Genomic DNA, 14,623 nt, shown 5'->3' with positions numbered 1-14,623 from the left:
CTGGTGAGGCCACCCCTGGAGTCCTGTGGCCAGCTCTGGGCTCCTCAGTTTCAGAAGGCCATTGAGAGACTTGAAGGTGTCCAGAGAAGGGCAAGGAGGCTGGGGAGGGGTCTGGAGCACAGCCCTGGCAGGAGAGGCTGAGGGAGCTGGGCTTGCTTAGCCTGCAGAAGAGGAGGCTCAGGGGAGACCTTCTTGCTCTCTGCAACTCCCTGCAGGGAGGTTGGAGCCAGCTGGGGGTTGGGCTCTGCTCCCAGGCAGGCAAGCAGCACCAGAACAAGAGGACACAGTCTCCAGCTGTGCCAGGGGAGGTTTAGGCTGGAGGTGAGGGGAAAGTTCTTCCCAGCAAGAGGAATTGGCCATTGGGATGTGCTGCCCAGGGAGGTGGTGGAGTCCCCATCCCTGGAGGTGTTGAAGAGGGGATTGGATGTGGCCCTTGGAGCCATGGCTTAGCTGTCAGGAGGTGTTGGGTGACAGCTTGGACTTGCTGATCTTTGAGGTCTTTTCCAACCTTATTGATTCTACGACTCTATGACTCATTCCCTGCTCTGATTTTTGGTTCAGGGGAAGATTTCTAAAACTCTTGGGTTCATAGAAACACAGAATGGGTTGGGCTGGAAAGGACCTTCAACATCATCCAGTGCCAACCCCCTGCCATGGGCAGGGACACCTCCCCCCAGCCCAGGCTGCTCAAGGCCTCATCCAGCCTGGCCTTCAACACCTGCAGGCAGGAGGCAGCCACAGCCTCCCTGGGCAGCCTGTGCCAGAGTCTCTCCAGCCTCCCTGCAAAGAATTTCTTCCTCATCTCCAGTCTCAATCCTCCCTCTTCCAGCTTCAATCCATTCCCTCCCATCCTATCACCACAGGTGCTCTGACTCCTGCCTGCAGTGTTTTCCAGGAACTGAGGACCTCTCATGCAATCAGCTTAATTGATTTCAAGCTCTTTCTCTGCACAGTTGGAGAAACCTTTGTTTTACCTACAGCTGAAAATCTCCTGATGGAAAAAGTCACACTGAAGAGCAGAGGTTTCTTTCTACTCTGAACCTCTGCTCTACTCATAGAAAACTGCTGCAAAGCAACATCAAAGAACATCAACCTGCTGGCAGTGGGTCAAAGAAGGCCACCAAGATGACCAGAAGGCTGGAGAACATCCCCCATGGGGCCAGGTTGGGAGACTTGGGGCTGTTCAGCCTGGAGAAGAGAATGCTCCAGGGAGACCTTAGAGCAGCCTTGCAGTACCTGAAGAGGGTTTACAACAAAGCTGGGGAGGGACTTCTTACAAGGGCTTGTAGGGATAGGATGAGGGACAAGAAATTGAAGCTTGAGAAGGAGAGACTGAGACTGGATCTCTGAGGTCTTTCCAACCAGGTTGATTCTATGATGCTATGATTTAGCTTCATTTCTGAGCTCATTCCTTGTCCTTGTAAAGAGGCAGGGACTTCTCTGGGCTCCATTTAAGAAGCTCCTCTAAATGCTCTAGGCTCATGGAATAATTGTCCAGAGTTTCTTCCCCCATTCCTCCAGTCCCTCTTTTCCCTTTTTCTCTCCTTATTTTCCCTTCCCCCCTTTGCCTGCAGAGCACAGGGAAGCTGTTAGTGCAGTGTCAGAAAGCCTTGAGAGGAAAGGATGCACTGCAAGCACCTGAAGGAGGCTCTTGCCCAAAGCTGTCAGTGCTAAAGGGTCTCTCTGATACTCAGCCTGTAAAAAGCATCACAAGAAAACTAACATCATGCAGATTGGTGGTGGTGTCCAGAGGCTGCTTCCCTGATCCACTGGAGTACCTCAGCACCCTCCCTGCCCACAGCACCCTCTTGTAAATTAAACACTTGAAGTTAATTTGCCCAAATTCCTCCTCCTTCCACACACCACATGCCACTGGAGTGCTAATTCCACTCCACACTGGTAACACCCCCGAAGTGCTCCTGAAGGAGGACGGGCTGTAATTAAAAGCAATGTTTTCAGCTAACAGGAACCCAGCAAACCACCCAACAGAGCCTCTGAAGCTGACACAACATTTGATCCAAACCAGCTTGGCACTCTCCCACTGCACAGATGGTGGTAAGGATCACAGCAGAGCTCCAAATCGTGCCTGAGGCACAGAGAGAGCCAGCAGAGAGCCTCCAGCTGCTGAGGTGGTACTCATTTGGGGGAATTGCTTCCCACCAGTGGGTGGGAGCTGGGGATATTGCAAGAGATGTTGGGTTTCATAGCACAAAGACCTTTAAATACCCTCAGGCAACTGAGATCAGAGAATCACAGAAACATTCAGGATGGAAAAGAGCCTCAGGATCACCGAGTCCAACCCAGAGCCCTGCTCTGCAAGGCTCACCCCTAAACCATAGCCCTGAGCACCACATCCAAACCACCTTGAAACACATCCAGGGCTGGTGATTCCACCAACCTTGTGTCCTCGTGTCCTGCTGTCCTTGGGCAGCACTTTCCAATCCTTGACCACTCTTCCTGTGAACAAATTCTTCCTGCTGTTCTGGCACTAATTACCTGGGAGAAGAGACCAGCAGCAGCCTCTCCACAACCTCCTTGCAGGTAGCTGTAGGCAGCCATGAGGCCTCCCCTCAGCCTCCTCTGTTTCACACCAACCATCCCCAGCTCCTTCAGCTGCTCTCCAGCAGATTTCTTCTCCAGGCCCTTCCCAGCTTCCTTGCCCTCCTCTGCCCTGGCTCCAGCACCTCCACAGCTCTCTTGGACTGAGGTGCCCAGAGCTGAATGCAGTGCTCCAGGTGTGGCCTCCCCAGAGCTGAACCCCAGGGGACAATCCCCTCCCTGCTGCTGGACTCAGCATTGCTGATCCCAGCCAGGATCTATTCTGGAGCTCATTTCTTTGTCTAGAAAGACTGAAAGCTGTTGGGGTTGTGCTGGCTGTGCTGGGAGCTGCTCTCCAGCTGAGGGTGAAGATCCCTGCTCAGTGATGACCACAGAAGCATCCTCCTGACACCCACCCTTCAGGGACTGCCAAGCATTGGGAAGAGTCCTAGAATGGGTTGGGTTGGAAGGGACCTTCAACATCAGCCAGCTCCAAGCCTCCTGCCATGGGCAGGGACACCTCCCACCAGCCCAGGCTGCTCAAGGCCTCATCCAGCCTGGCTTCCAGCACCTCCAGGCAGGAGGCAGCCACAGCCTCCCTGGGCAACCTGTGCCAGGGGCTTCCCACCCTTACTCTAAAGAGTTTCTTCCCTCCACCACCTCAGAGCCATTGCCCCTCATCCTGGCACTCCCAGCCCTTGTCCAAAGTCCCTCCCCAGCTCTCCTGGAGCCCCTTCAGGTACTGGAAGGCTGCCCATGGCAGGGAGGTTGGAACTGGATGATCTTGAAGGTCCCTTCCAATCCAACCCATTCCATGGATCAATGAATCTATGAGATGCTGACCTTGCTGGCTGGACTTTGCTCTCTGCTGTTACCTTTTCATAGATCCATAGAATAGCTCAGGTTGGAAGGGACCTCAGAGATCATCTACTCCAACCCCCTCCCATGGGCAGGGACACCTTTCATCCAACCTGGCCTTGAACAGCTCCAGGGAGGAGGCAGCCATAGCCTCTCTGGGCAACCTGTGCCAGAGTCTTCCCACCCTCAGACTGAAGAACTTCTTCCTAAGCCACAGTCTGACCCTGCTGTCCCTCAGCTTTAAAGTATTCCCTCTTGTCCTGCCTCTAGACACCCTTAGGAAAAGTCTCTCTGCAGCCTTCCTGTAGGATCCATTCAGGTACTGGAAAGTTGCTCTAAGGTCCCCCCTGGGGTCTTCTCCAGGCTGAACAGCCCCAGACCCCTCAGCCTGGCCTCACAGCATTGCTGCTCCAGCCCTTGGATCATTTTGTGGCCTCCTCTGGACTCTCTCCACCAGCTCTTAGTCCTCCTTCTGCTGGTGACAGCAGACCTGGAGGCAGGATTGGAGGTGGGGTCACAGCAGAGCAGAGTCAAGGGGTGGGATCCTCCCTCTTGCTCTGCTCCCTTCCACAATTCACAGTCTCACAGTCTCACAGTATCACTAAGGTTGGAAGAGACCCCAAGGATCATCGAGTCCAACCTGTCCCAACAGACCTCACAACTAGCCCATGGCACCAAGTGCCACATCCAATCCCCTCTTGAACACCTCCAGGGATGGGGACTCCACCACCTCCCTGGGCAGCACATCCCAATGACGAACGACTCGCTCGGTGAAGAACTTTCTCCTCACCTCGAGTCTAAACCTCCCCTGGCACAGCTTGAGACTGTATCCTCTTGTTCTGGGGCTGCTTGCCTTCCTGTCTACAACCACCTTGCAGGGAGTTGCAGAGAGCAATGAGGTCACCCCTGAGCCTCCTCTTCTGCAGGCTAAGCAGCCCCAGCTCCCTCAGCCTCTCCTGCCAGGGCTGTGCTCCAGACCCCTCCCCAGCCTCCTTGCCCTTCTCTGGACACCTTCAAGTCTCTCAATGGCCTTCTGAAACTGAGGGGCCCAGAGCTGGACACAGGACTAAAAGTGTGGCCTAACCAGTGCAGAGTCCAGAGGCACAATGACCTCCCTGCTCCTGCTGGCCACACTATTCCTGATGCAGGCCAGGATGTCATTGGCGTTCTTGGCCCCCTGGGCACACTGCTGGCTCATGTTTAGGCAGCTGTCAATCAGCACCCCCAGGTCCCTCTCTGTTTGGCAGCTCTCAGCCACTCTGCCCCCAGCCTGTAGCTCTGCCTGGGGTTGCTGTGGCCAAAGTGCAGCCCCTGGCACTTGGATTTGTTGAATGCCATCCTGTTGGCCTCTGCCCATCTGTGCAGCCTGGCAAGGTCCCTCTGCAGAGCTCTTCTGCCCTCTAACTGACCAACATCTGCTCCCAACTTGGTGTCATCTGCAAACTTGCTGATGACTGACTCAATGCCCTCATCCAGATCATTAATGGAGATGTTAAAGAGGATGAGGCCCAGCAGTGATCCCTGGGGCACACCACCCTGTATTTACCACAGCCCAAGCAAGGCACAAAGTCAGGGAGCAGTGCCTGGTTTGGCTTCATTGTGCCCCTGGACTCAGGACTGGGGAGGCCACACCTGGAATGCTGGGTTCAATTTGGGGCCTTCACTCCAAGAAGGACATTGAGAGGCTGGAGCAGGGCCAGAGAAGGGCAACAAAGCTGAGGAAGGGTCTGGAGAACAGGGCTGGGGAGGAGCAGCTGAGGGAGCTGAGGGTGGTGAGTGTGGAGAAGAGGAGGCTGAGGGAGACCTCAGTGCCCTCTGCAGCTCCCTGAGAGGAGGCTGCAGGCAGCTGGGGTTGGGCTCTGCTCCCTAGTGTCAGGGGTAGGAGGAGAGGCAATGGCCTGGAATTGTGCCAGGGGAGGCTTAGGTTGGAGAGGAGCACAAATGTCTTTGCTGCAGAGTGGTCAGGGACTGGCACAGGCTGCCCAGGGAGCTGGTGGAGTCCCCAGCCCTGGAGGTGTTCAGGAAACCTGTGGCCATGGCACCTGGGGCCAGGGTTTGGTGGCCATGGGGGGGTTGGGTTGCTGCTTGGACTGGATGAGCCTGGAGGCCTTCTCCAAGCCAAACCATTCTGGCATTCAATGCTGCATTCTGTCAGCTGTTCCAACTGCCAAGACAGACTCATGTGCAGGGATGGAGCATTAGGCCAAGCAGACATCATCTGTCTGAGCCTGAACTGCCAGGGGTAGGGCAGAGAAGCTGCTGTGCTGAGTTGCTGCAGAGCATTCCCACCTGGTTGAGGTAATGATACTCCTCAGGCTGCTGCAGGTGAAAGGCTGAGCGCTCCTCCTCGCTGGCTCCTGCCAGCAGGTAATAGAACACGTGGTAGTTCCTGGGGACAAATGCAAAACAAAGCTGTTAGAGACTTCAAAGCCAGCAGGAGCAGTAAGCAGAGAAGCTCAGGGAAACCTCAGAACCTGATTTTCCAGCTTCCACTCAGGCTTGAATGCTGTTTAGAAACGGCTCCTGCCCGCTCTGCAGCGGTGGAGGAGGAGATTCAGACTGAACACAAAGCACCAATGGTTGCCCCTGAGGGTGCTGAGAGCCTGGCCCAGGCTGCCCAGAGAGCTGAGAGCTGCCCCATCCCTGGCACCACTGCAGGGCAGGTTGTCTGGGGCTCTGAGCAATCTGCTCCAGCTGCAGCTCTCCCTGCTGGCTGCACTGGGGGTAGGACCAGATGATCTTTAAAGGTCTCTTCCACCCTAAAGCATCCTGATTCTGCCAGCTTATGACAAGACTGAATCACATAATGGAGACCAAGACACCCCACCCCCCATTCCCACCCAGGACATCCAGTGCCCAAGACCATCCCTTAAAAGTTTCCTAGCTGAGATGATCTCATGTGCTGTCAGGAACAGGTGCAGTGCCTGTGTGTCTGTGGTCTCCTGGGTGCATGAGGAAGAGTGTGGCCAGCAGGTCAGGGGAGGTTCTCCTCCCCATCTCCTGTGCCATGGTGAGACCACAGCTGGAGGATTGTGTCCAGTTCTGGGTTCCCCAGTTCAAGAGAGGCAGGGAACTGCTGGAGACAGTGCAACAGAGGCTGTGAGGATGATGAAGGTGCTGGAACATGTCTGATGAAGAAAGGCTGAGAGTCCTGGGGCTGTTTAGTCTGGAGAAGAGAAGGCTGAGGGAACCTCATCTGAAGGGTGGGGGTCAAGGAGAAGGAGCCAGGCTCTGGTCAGTGGTGTGCTGTGACAGGCTGTGGGGCAATGGGCACAAGCTGTACCCCAGGAAGCTCCACCTCAGCATGGGGAAAAACTTCTTGACTGCGCTGGAGGCCTGGAGCAGGCTGCCCAGGGAGGTTGTGGAGTCTCCTTCTGTGGAGACTTGCAAGCCCCACCTGGATGCATCCTGTGTGACCTGCCCAGGGTGACCCTGCTCTGGCAGGGGAGTTGGACTGGATGGTCTCCAGAGGTCCCTTCCAACCCCCTACCATCCTCTGACTCCATGATTTACTAGAAGCCAAACAACATCTTGCCTGGAATGCAGAGCTCAGCATCAGTTTTAATACTTACAAGGAGGAATTGATTCTGCAGTTGCAGTTCCCCAAGACAGAGCAACCAAAAAGCTATGGAAACATTCCCAACACTTGGATATTACTCATCCCAAACCCAGCCCAAGTGACACTGAGCTGCTCTGCTCCAGCAAGGATTAACACTTGGGAGAGTAGAAGCATTTCTAACACTCAAGCTCTGCTTTCCTGTTGGATCTGTTCCAGGAGGAACCAACTTCAATCATCTGGCACCACCCAGCAGGACATTTGTCAAGGCTCTGGTGGTTGTTTAACTTTGGGAGCCTTCAAGAATGCCTCAAAAGGAAGACACAGAGAGGAGTGCCAGGGGCTGGGAGACAGCAAGCAGCAGCACACTGGCTACAAATCAGAGGGAGAAGTCCTGAGGGAGGGATGAGCTACAAGGAACATGCTGCAGGTAGAATGATTTGCTGAAGTTTGTTGTCTGCATCATTTCAGCCTTCTCTAGAAGCCCTTCTGCTGGCTTCAGCCTGGCAAGAACTGGAAAACACAACTGGAAGAACAACTTCCCCTGAAATCATCAGAGAATCACTCACAGAATGGGATGGGTTGGAAGGGACCTGCAAAGCTCATCCAGTCCAAGCCCCTGCAGCCAGCAGGGACAGCTGCAGCTAGAGCAGGTTGCTCAGAGCCCCAGACGACCTGCCCTGCAGTGGTGCCAGGGATGGAGCATCTACTACCTCTCTGGGCAGCCTGGGCCAGGCTCTCACCTCCCTCAACATCAACAATTTCTTCCTTCTCTCCAGTCTGAGTCTCCCTCTTGCAGTTCAAACCCTCAACCCTTGTCCTGTCCCATCAGGCCCTGCTCAGAGACTGTCCCCAGCTCTCTGATCCCCCTTGAAGCACTCAAAGGCCACCACAAGGTCTCCCTGGAGCCTTCTCTCCTCCAGGCTGAACCACCCCAACTCCCAGCCTGGCCTCACAGCAGAGGGCTTCCAGCCCTGCCAGCACTGCTGTGGCCTCCTCTGGCCCTGCTCCACCAGGTCCCTGCCTGTGCTGAGGGCTCCAGAGCTGCCCCAGCACTGCAGGGGGGTCTGAGCAGAGCACAGCAGAGGGCAGAATCCCCTCCCTGCCCCTGCTGCCCACAATGCTGGGGACCAGCCCAGGGCAGGGCTGGCTCTGGGCTGGCAGCACTCAGTGTTGGCTCATGTCCAATTTTGCACTCCCAAGACCCCCAAGTCCTTCTCCTTAGGGCTGCTCTCTAACCCTTCATCCCCAGCCTGGATTGATGCTGGGGGTTGCCCTGACCCATGTGTAGGACCTTCCAGAGATCAGATAGTAAATAGCTTACAAGTTGCACATGAAAACCAATGGTAGCCACCCATGTGACACAAATCCTGAGGACAGTGGAAAATCCAAGGCAGGGACTGTCAATAAAATGCTGCCCTGCAGGTGAGCTGGGGAGGGACCCTGGACAACAGCTTGCAGTGACAGGAGGAGGTGCAGTGGCTTTGAGCTGGGAGAGGGGAGGCTGAGACTGGAGATGAGGAAGAAATTCTTTGCAGTGAGGGTGGGGAGACTCTGGCACAGGTTGCCCAGGGAGGTGCTGGATGCCTCCTGCCTGGAGGTGTTCAGTGCTAGGCTGGATGAGACCTTGACCAACCTGGGCTGGTGGGAAGTGTCCCTGTCCATGGCAGGGAGTTGGAACTGAATGACCTTCAAGGTCCCTTCCTATTCACAGAACCACAGAAGCAACCAGGTTGGAAAAGACCTCAGATCATCATGTCCAACCTATTACCTCATACCTGTGTCATTTTTATTGCAGGCTGCCCCATCCTTGCTTTCTGAGCAGCACCCTGGAGAAGAGGAGGCTCAGGGGAGACCTCCTTGCTCTCTACAACTCCCTGCAGGGAGGTTGGAGCCAGCTGGGGGTTAGGCTCTTCTCCCAGGCACCCAGCACTAGAACAAGAGGACACAGTCTCAAGCTGTGCCAGGGGAGGTTTAGGCTGGAGGTGAGGAGAAAGTTCTTCCCAGACAGAGAGATTGGCCCTTGGGATGTGCTGCCCAGGGAGGTGGTGGAGTCCCCATCCCTGGAGGTGTTTAGGCAGAGCCTGGCTGAGGCACTTGGTGCCATGGCTGAGTGGATCAGGTGGTGCTGGGTGAGAGGCTGGACTGGATGATCACCAAGGTCTTTTCCAACCTGGTGAATTCTGTGTTCTGTATCCTCCTTCCACTAGGGGCTCCAAAACTGGACACAGGGCTCCAGGTGGGGTCTCACCAGAGTGGAGCAGAGGGGGAGGCGGGAGGTGTGCAACCCCCCCTATGCCAGCTCAGAGAGGGTTCACCCCAGCAGCAGCAGAGCAGCAGCACCTACCTCTCGTTGTGCTCCTGGTACACCAGTCTGGACTTCTCCAGGAGGTACTTTTCAACATAAGCTCTGGAAGGGAAAAAGTAAAAAAGAAACAAAGCAGAGTTATTCCTTGAGCCAACCTTCAAGCTTGAAATGCACCCAGCCTGAGCAGGACTTTTCTGCCTTCCACAAAAAAGCCCCAGCCTTGTTTCACTTAGTTACATAAATTTCTTCCTAGGCAGAACAAGGCCAATATTATGCTTGGCTTTTGAGGTTTTGCTGGTTTGAGACAAAGCCAACACTAACTTGGGCTATGAAAAACATGAGCTCAGATGTGTCAGCCTATGGGCAGGGAGAGCAGGGGGAAATTCTGACAGTGAGCAAGAAGCTCTGATACCTGTGGAATCCACTAGGGAAATTGCTTGCAGCCCAAGATTTGTGCACAGGAGAAAGAGATCTGGGGGCAGGAGTTAGCAAGGTCAGCTCCAGCTGCAGGAGGAGTCCCCCAGCTCATGGCTCTCCAGTGGTGAGAGCCTGGCACAGGTTGCCCAGGGAGGTGGTGGAAGCCTCCTGCCTGGAGGTGTTTGCAGCCAGGCTGGAGGTGGCTGTGAGCAACCTGCTGTGGTGTGAGGTGTCCCTGCCCATGGCAGGGGGTTGGGGCTGGCTGAGCCTTGAGCTCCCTTCCAGCCCTGACAGCTCTGTGCTTCTGCTCCAGAAGAGCCACTCCTCAACAAAAGCTTGGGTTATTCACTTGTGGCCAGGGTCAAAACCCAAACAATTGCAAGAGCTTTTTGCTGCAGTTTACATTTTAGACTAAGAGGCTCCAGAGGGGGAAAAAAACCCCAACCCAACCCAACCCAAACCAAACCAACCCAACCCAAACCAACCCAAACCAACCCAACCCAACCCAACCCAACCCAACCCAACCCAACCCAACCCAAACCAAACCAAACCAAACCAAACCAAACCAAACCACCACCATCTTTAGTTTCCACATTAAACATTTCAGTCAAGCTTGTGGAGCTCAAACAAGCTTTGACAGGTTTCTTCTTCCAAACAATGCTAACCAGTAATGACAGAGCTTCACAAAGCAGAGCCATAATTGGCAGCCCTGCTGCTGGAGCTGTGCTGGTGCTGCTGCTGCTGCAGGCAGCCTGTGACGTGGCACCCACGCTGCCAGCCAGGGAGCAGCTGGGAAACCAAACCAGCCTTGGCCATGGCAGGACAAGGGGGTGCCTCTGTGTTCACTTCTCCACCACAGTCTCCAGATGAGGAAGACCTATCTGCCAGGCTGGACTGGCTCTGAGCAACCTGATCAAGTGTGAGGGGTCCTGCCCATGGCAGGGGGTTGGAACTGGATGAGCCTTGAGATCCCTTCCAACCCTGACAATTCTCTACTTCTATGATTCTATCCATGACTTGGGTCTCAGTAGCTCTCCCCTCCTTTCACTAACAGATAAAGTAACATTGATAATTTTCAGGGCACATCTGGAGTATGCCTTGCCTGGAAATAGCATAGCATAGCATAGCATAGCATAGCATAGCATAGCATAGCATAGCATAGCATAGCATAGCATAGCATAGCATAGCATAGCATAGCATAAGAATAGAATAGAATAGAATAGAATAGAATAGAATAGAATAGAATAGAATAGAATAGAATAGAATTAACCAGGTTGGAAAAGACCTTCAAGATCATCCAGTCCAACCTCTCATCCAGCACCATCTGAGCAACTCAACCATGGCACCAAGGGCCTCAGCCAGACTCTTCTTAAACACTTCTTTCCTGGGAGAAGAGCCCAACCCCCAGCTGGCTGCAACCTCCCTTCAGGGAGTTGGAGAGAGCAATGAGGTCTCCCTGAGCCTCCTCTTCTCCAGGCTAAGCAACCCCAGCTCCCTCAGCCTCTCCTCACAGGGCTGTGCTCCAGACCCCTCCCCAGCTTTGTTGCCCTTCTCTGGACACCTTCCAGCAACTGTTGAAAGCCAGGCTGGATGGGGCCACTCTGATCTAGTAAGAGGTATCCCCTGGCAGGAGGGTTGGAGCTAGATGATCTTCAAGGTCATTTCCAACCCAAACCATTCTGTGATTCCCGTGATATGCTGCCTGGGATCACCTCTGGAGGCCCATGGCCTGTCCTGGAATCCCTAGCTCAGGAGAGACAGGGAACTACTGGAGAGTGGAGGCTCCAAAGCTGCTGAAAGGCCTGGAGCAGCTCTGGGAGGAGCAAAGGCTGAGAGCCCTGGGGCTGAGAGCCTGGAGAGGAGCAGCCCTGGAGGGCAGCTGAGCAATGCTCAGCAGGAGCTACAGGGTGGGGGGCAAGAGGCTGGGGCCAGACTCTCCTGAGGCCAGGCTGAGGGAGCTGGGGGCTCTTGAGCTTGAAAGAGAGGAGCCTGAGGGCTGCCCCCATTGCTGGTGATAAAGATGTGCAGGGCAGTGTCAGGAGGACAGAGCTCAGGGATGTCCAAGGACAGGCCAAGGGGCACTGGGGGCAAGCTGGAGCAGAGGAGGTGCCATGGGAACAGAAGGGAAAACTTTGTCACTGTGAGGGTGCTGGAGGCCTGGAGCAGGCTGCCCAGAGAGGTTGTGGAGTCTCCTTCTCTGGAGAGGAGCTTCCAACCCCCCCTGGCCATTGTCCTCCTGGGCAGGCTGCTGTGGGTGCCCTGCTTTAGCAGAGGGCTGGACTGGATGAGCTCCAGAGGCCCCTTCCAACCACTACCATTCTGTGGTTCTGTAACTCATCAAAGAGAACAAAACCAATCCATAAAGCCTTATGTGAAGGCAGCTGACTGCAGCCATGCCTCAACCTCCATCAGTTTTAAAATCATCTTCACAGGGTTGGCTTGGCTGGGCTGCTGCTGGAGCTCTTGGCTGGTACAGCTCTTGAGCTGAAATCTCTTTCTAGTGTTGGATGGTTGATGGGGTCTGCAAGCAAGCACCCAACTGCTCTTTTCAGTCTCCAAAGGGAGCAGAATCCTGATTAAGGGCTGCCAGTTCTGGTTCCATTACCAAAGCAAATCAGATGCAAACTAGAGGCTGATCACTGGCTGGGGCTGTGCTTCACAATCCAGCTCAGGGTTTAGAAAATACACAGAGCTCTCATCTGCTCTGGCTGGGGAAGGGAGCTGGGGCCTCCTGTGCCAGGAACAGCTCATCTGAATCTCTTTTTATTTCCACTTTTATTTTGCAAGCTGATGGCAAAGCACAGCCACACCCCAACAGGCAGCCAGAGGCCAGGGAAGTGCTTTGTTGGTCCAAGGCAAGAGAAAACTCCTCTGATGAACTCCAGCAGATCACTGCCATCTTCCCTGCACCTCTCTGCCAAGTGTAAATAGAACCATGGAATTGTTGAGGTTGGAAAAGACCTCTAAGATCACTGAGTCCAACCATTAACCCAACCCTGCCAGGCTGCTGCTCAGCCCTGTCCCTCAGCACCACATCTCCAGGACTTTCTCTCCCTCCCGGGATGGAGCCTCCAACACTGCCCTGGGCAGCCTGTTCCAGGGCTTGGCAACCCTTTCAAGGAAGAACTTTCTCTTCATCTGCAACATACATCCCCCTGCTGCAACTGAAGGATGTTTCCTCTTGTCTTGGGAGACAAGATTTGTTACCTGGGAGCAGAGCCCAACCCCACCTCACTGCAGCCTCCACTCAGGGAGCTGCAGAGAGCAATGAGGTCTCTTTTAGCCTTCTCTTCTCCACACTGCACACCCCCAGCTCCCTCAGCTGCTTCTCCCCAGCCCTCTTCTCCAGACCCTTCCCCAGCTTTGCTGCCCTTCTCTGGCCCTGCTCCAGCACTCAATGTCCTTCTTGGAGTGAGGGGCCCAAAACTGAACCTAGCACTCAAACTGTGGCTTAAGCAGTGCTGAGTCCAGGGGGACAATCCCTGCCCTGCTCCTGCTGGCTACACTATTGGTGATCCAGGCCAGGCTGCTGGTGGCCTTCTTGGGCAGCTGGGCACTGCTGGCTCATCTTCATCAGCTTCTATAGGATGCCAAGGCAATCATCAGGGCATTTTTTGGAGTCTTGTTAGCCTGGATTTCAGGAGGCATAAGAAAAACTCCTGTGTCTTACCCTTTTAAGAGAACTCTTCACCAGAATTAAAGAAGACCAAAAATCCAACAGAAGAAGAACTTCAGACCTGATGTAGGATGAAAAAGCAGCAGGAAGGTACAGAGAGTACCCCAAGCTCATTTGAAAAATTAATGGAAGCTATTTGTGAGTTCTGCTGGGAAACAAGGGAGTAAAAAAGGAAAATTAAAAGCTTCTAAAATGACAACAAAGTCCCAGCAAGAGATCTTTTAGCTGGCTGCAGAAATTATACAGCCCCTGGAATGCCACCTCTGCTCCTCATGTTCCAGCTGAGTTAATGAACCTGGAGTTGACAAAGCTCTGCTCATTTGGAGCCAGCCTGAGTCACTTGCTGATGCTGATACCCTGCACATGGGCTAAAGCCAAAGGAAAAGCCAGGCTTAGCTAAGAGCACCCAGAAAGCTTCATCCAGAGGCACTTCTGCTGCAGCCCTCCCCAGGAGAAGGAAGGTTTGGGTCACAGCTGGACATCCCCTGAGCTTTGGGCAGCGGAAGAGATGCTGAAGTGCTCTGTTGAGAACCATTATAGGGACTCCCCCTCAAATGCTGGGTCCAGTTCTGGTGTCTTCATCATCACAAGGACATGGAACTGTTGGAGCCAGTCCAGAGGAGGCCACAAAGATGATCCAAGGGCTGGAGCACCTCTGCTGTGAGGACAGGCTGAGGGAGCTGGGGGTGCTCAGCCTGGAGTCAAGAAGACTCCAGGGGAACCTTAGAGCTTCCAATACCTGAAAGGATCCTATGGGAAGGCTGGAGAGGGACTGTTCCTAGAGAGAGGCCAAGGGGGAATGGTTTGAAGCTGAGGGAGAGCAGTGGTAGACTGAGGAAGAAGTTGTTCAGTCTGAGCATGGTGAGGTTCTGGAGCAGATTGCCCGGGGAGGTTGTGGATGACTCCTGCCTGGGGGTGTTCAAGGCCAGGTTGGATGAGGTCTTGAGCAACCTGGCTGGTGGGAGGTGTCCCTGCCCATGCCAGGGGAGTTGGAGTAGAGAGAGATCTCTGAGGTCCCTTCCAACCTGAGCTACTCTATGCTGTACAGCAAGCATCTCCTCCAGTGGCCCAGGGGAGAATGAAGGCCCTAACAGGTCATGAGCTGGGTTAAAGAGAGACTTGAGGGTAGAGACAGAAGCATATGGGGAATTAGACAGAGATCAAGAAGAGTCTGGCTCCACTGCAGCTAACCCCCAGCTGGAGATTAAATCCACCCCCTCTGGCTCTCTCTTCCTGAGCAAAGCTGCTCACTCAGCCTCTGCTTCCTGGC

At 54.3% G+C, this 14,623-nt stretch overlaps 1 protein-coding gene across 1 annotated transcript in view; it reads right to left on the bottom strand.

Moving 5' to 3' along the window:
- MYO9A (myosin IXA) overlaps positions 1-14,623 on the bottom strand; it is a 221,133-nt gene that overhangs the window by 158,371 nt on the left and 48,139 nt on the right. Inside the window, exons 3-4 of the mRNA XM_054169279.1 lie at positions 9,300-9,362; positions 5,686-5,785 (exon numbers count right to left, since the gene is read on the bottom strand). Coding sequence (XP_054025254.1) covers positions 5,686-5,785; positions 9,300-9,362 — 163 coding nt within the window. The remainder of the gene's footprint in view (positions 1-5,685; positions 5,786-9,299; positions 9,363-14,623) is intronic.

Source organism: Dryobates pubescens, chromosome 17 (assembly GCF_014839835.1).
Source record: "Dryobates pubescens isolate bDryPub1 chromosome 17, bDryPub1.pri, whole genome shotgun sequence".
NCBI classification, from domain to species: domain Eukaryota; kingdom Metazoa; phylum Chordata; class Aves; order Piciformes; family Picidae; genus Dryobates; species Dryobates pubescens.
This window is presented reverse-complemented; position numbering and strand designations above follow the sequence as displayed.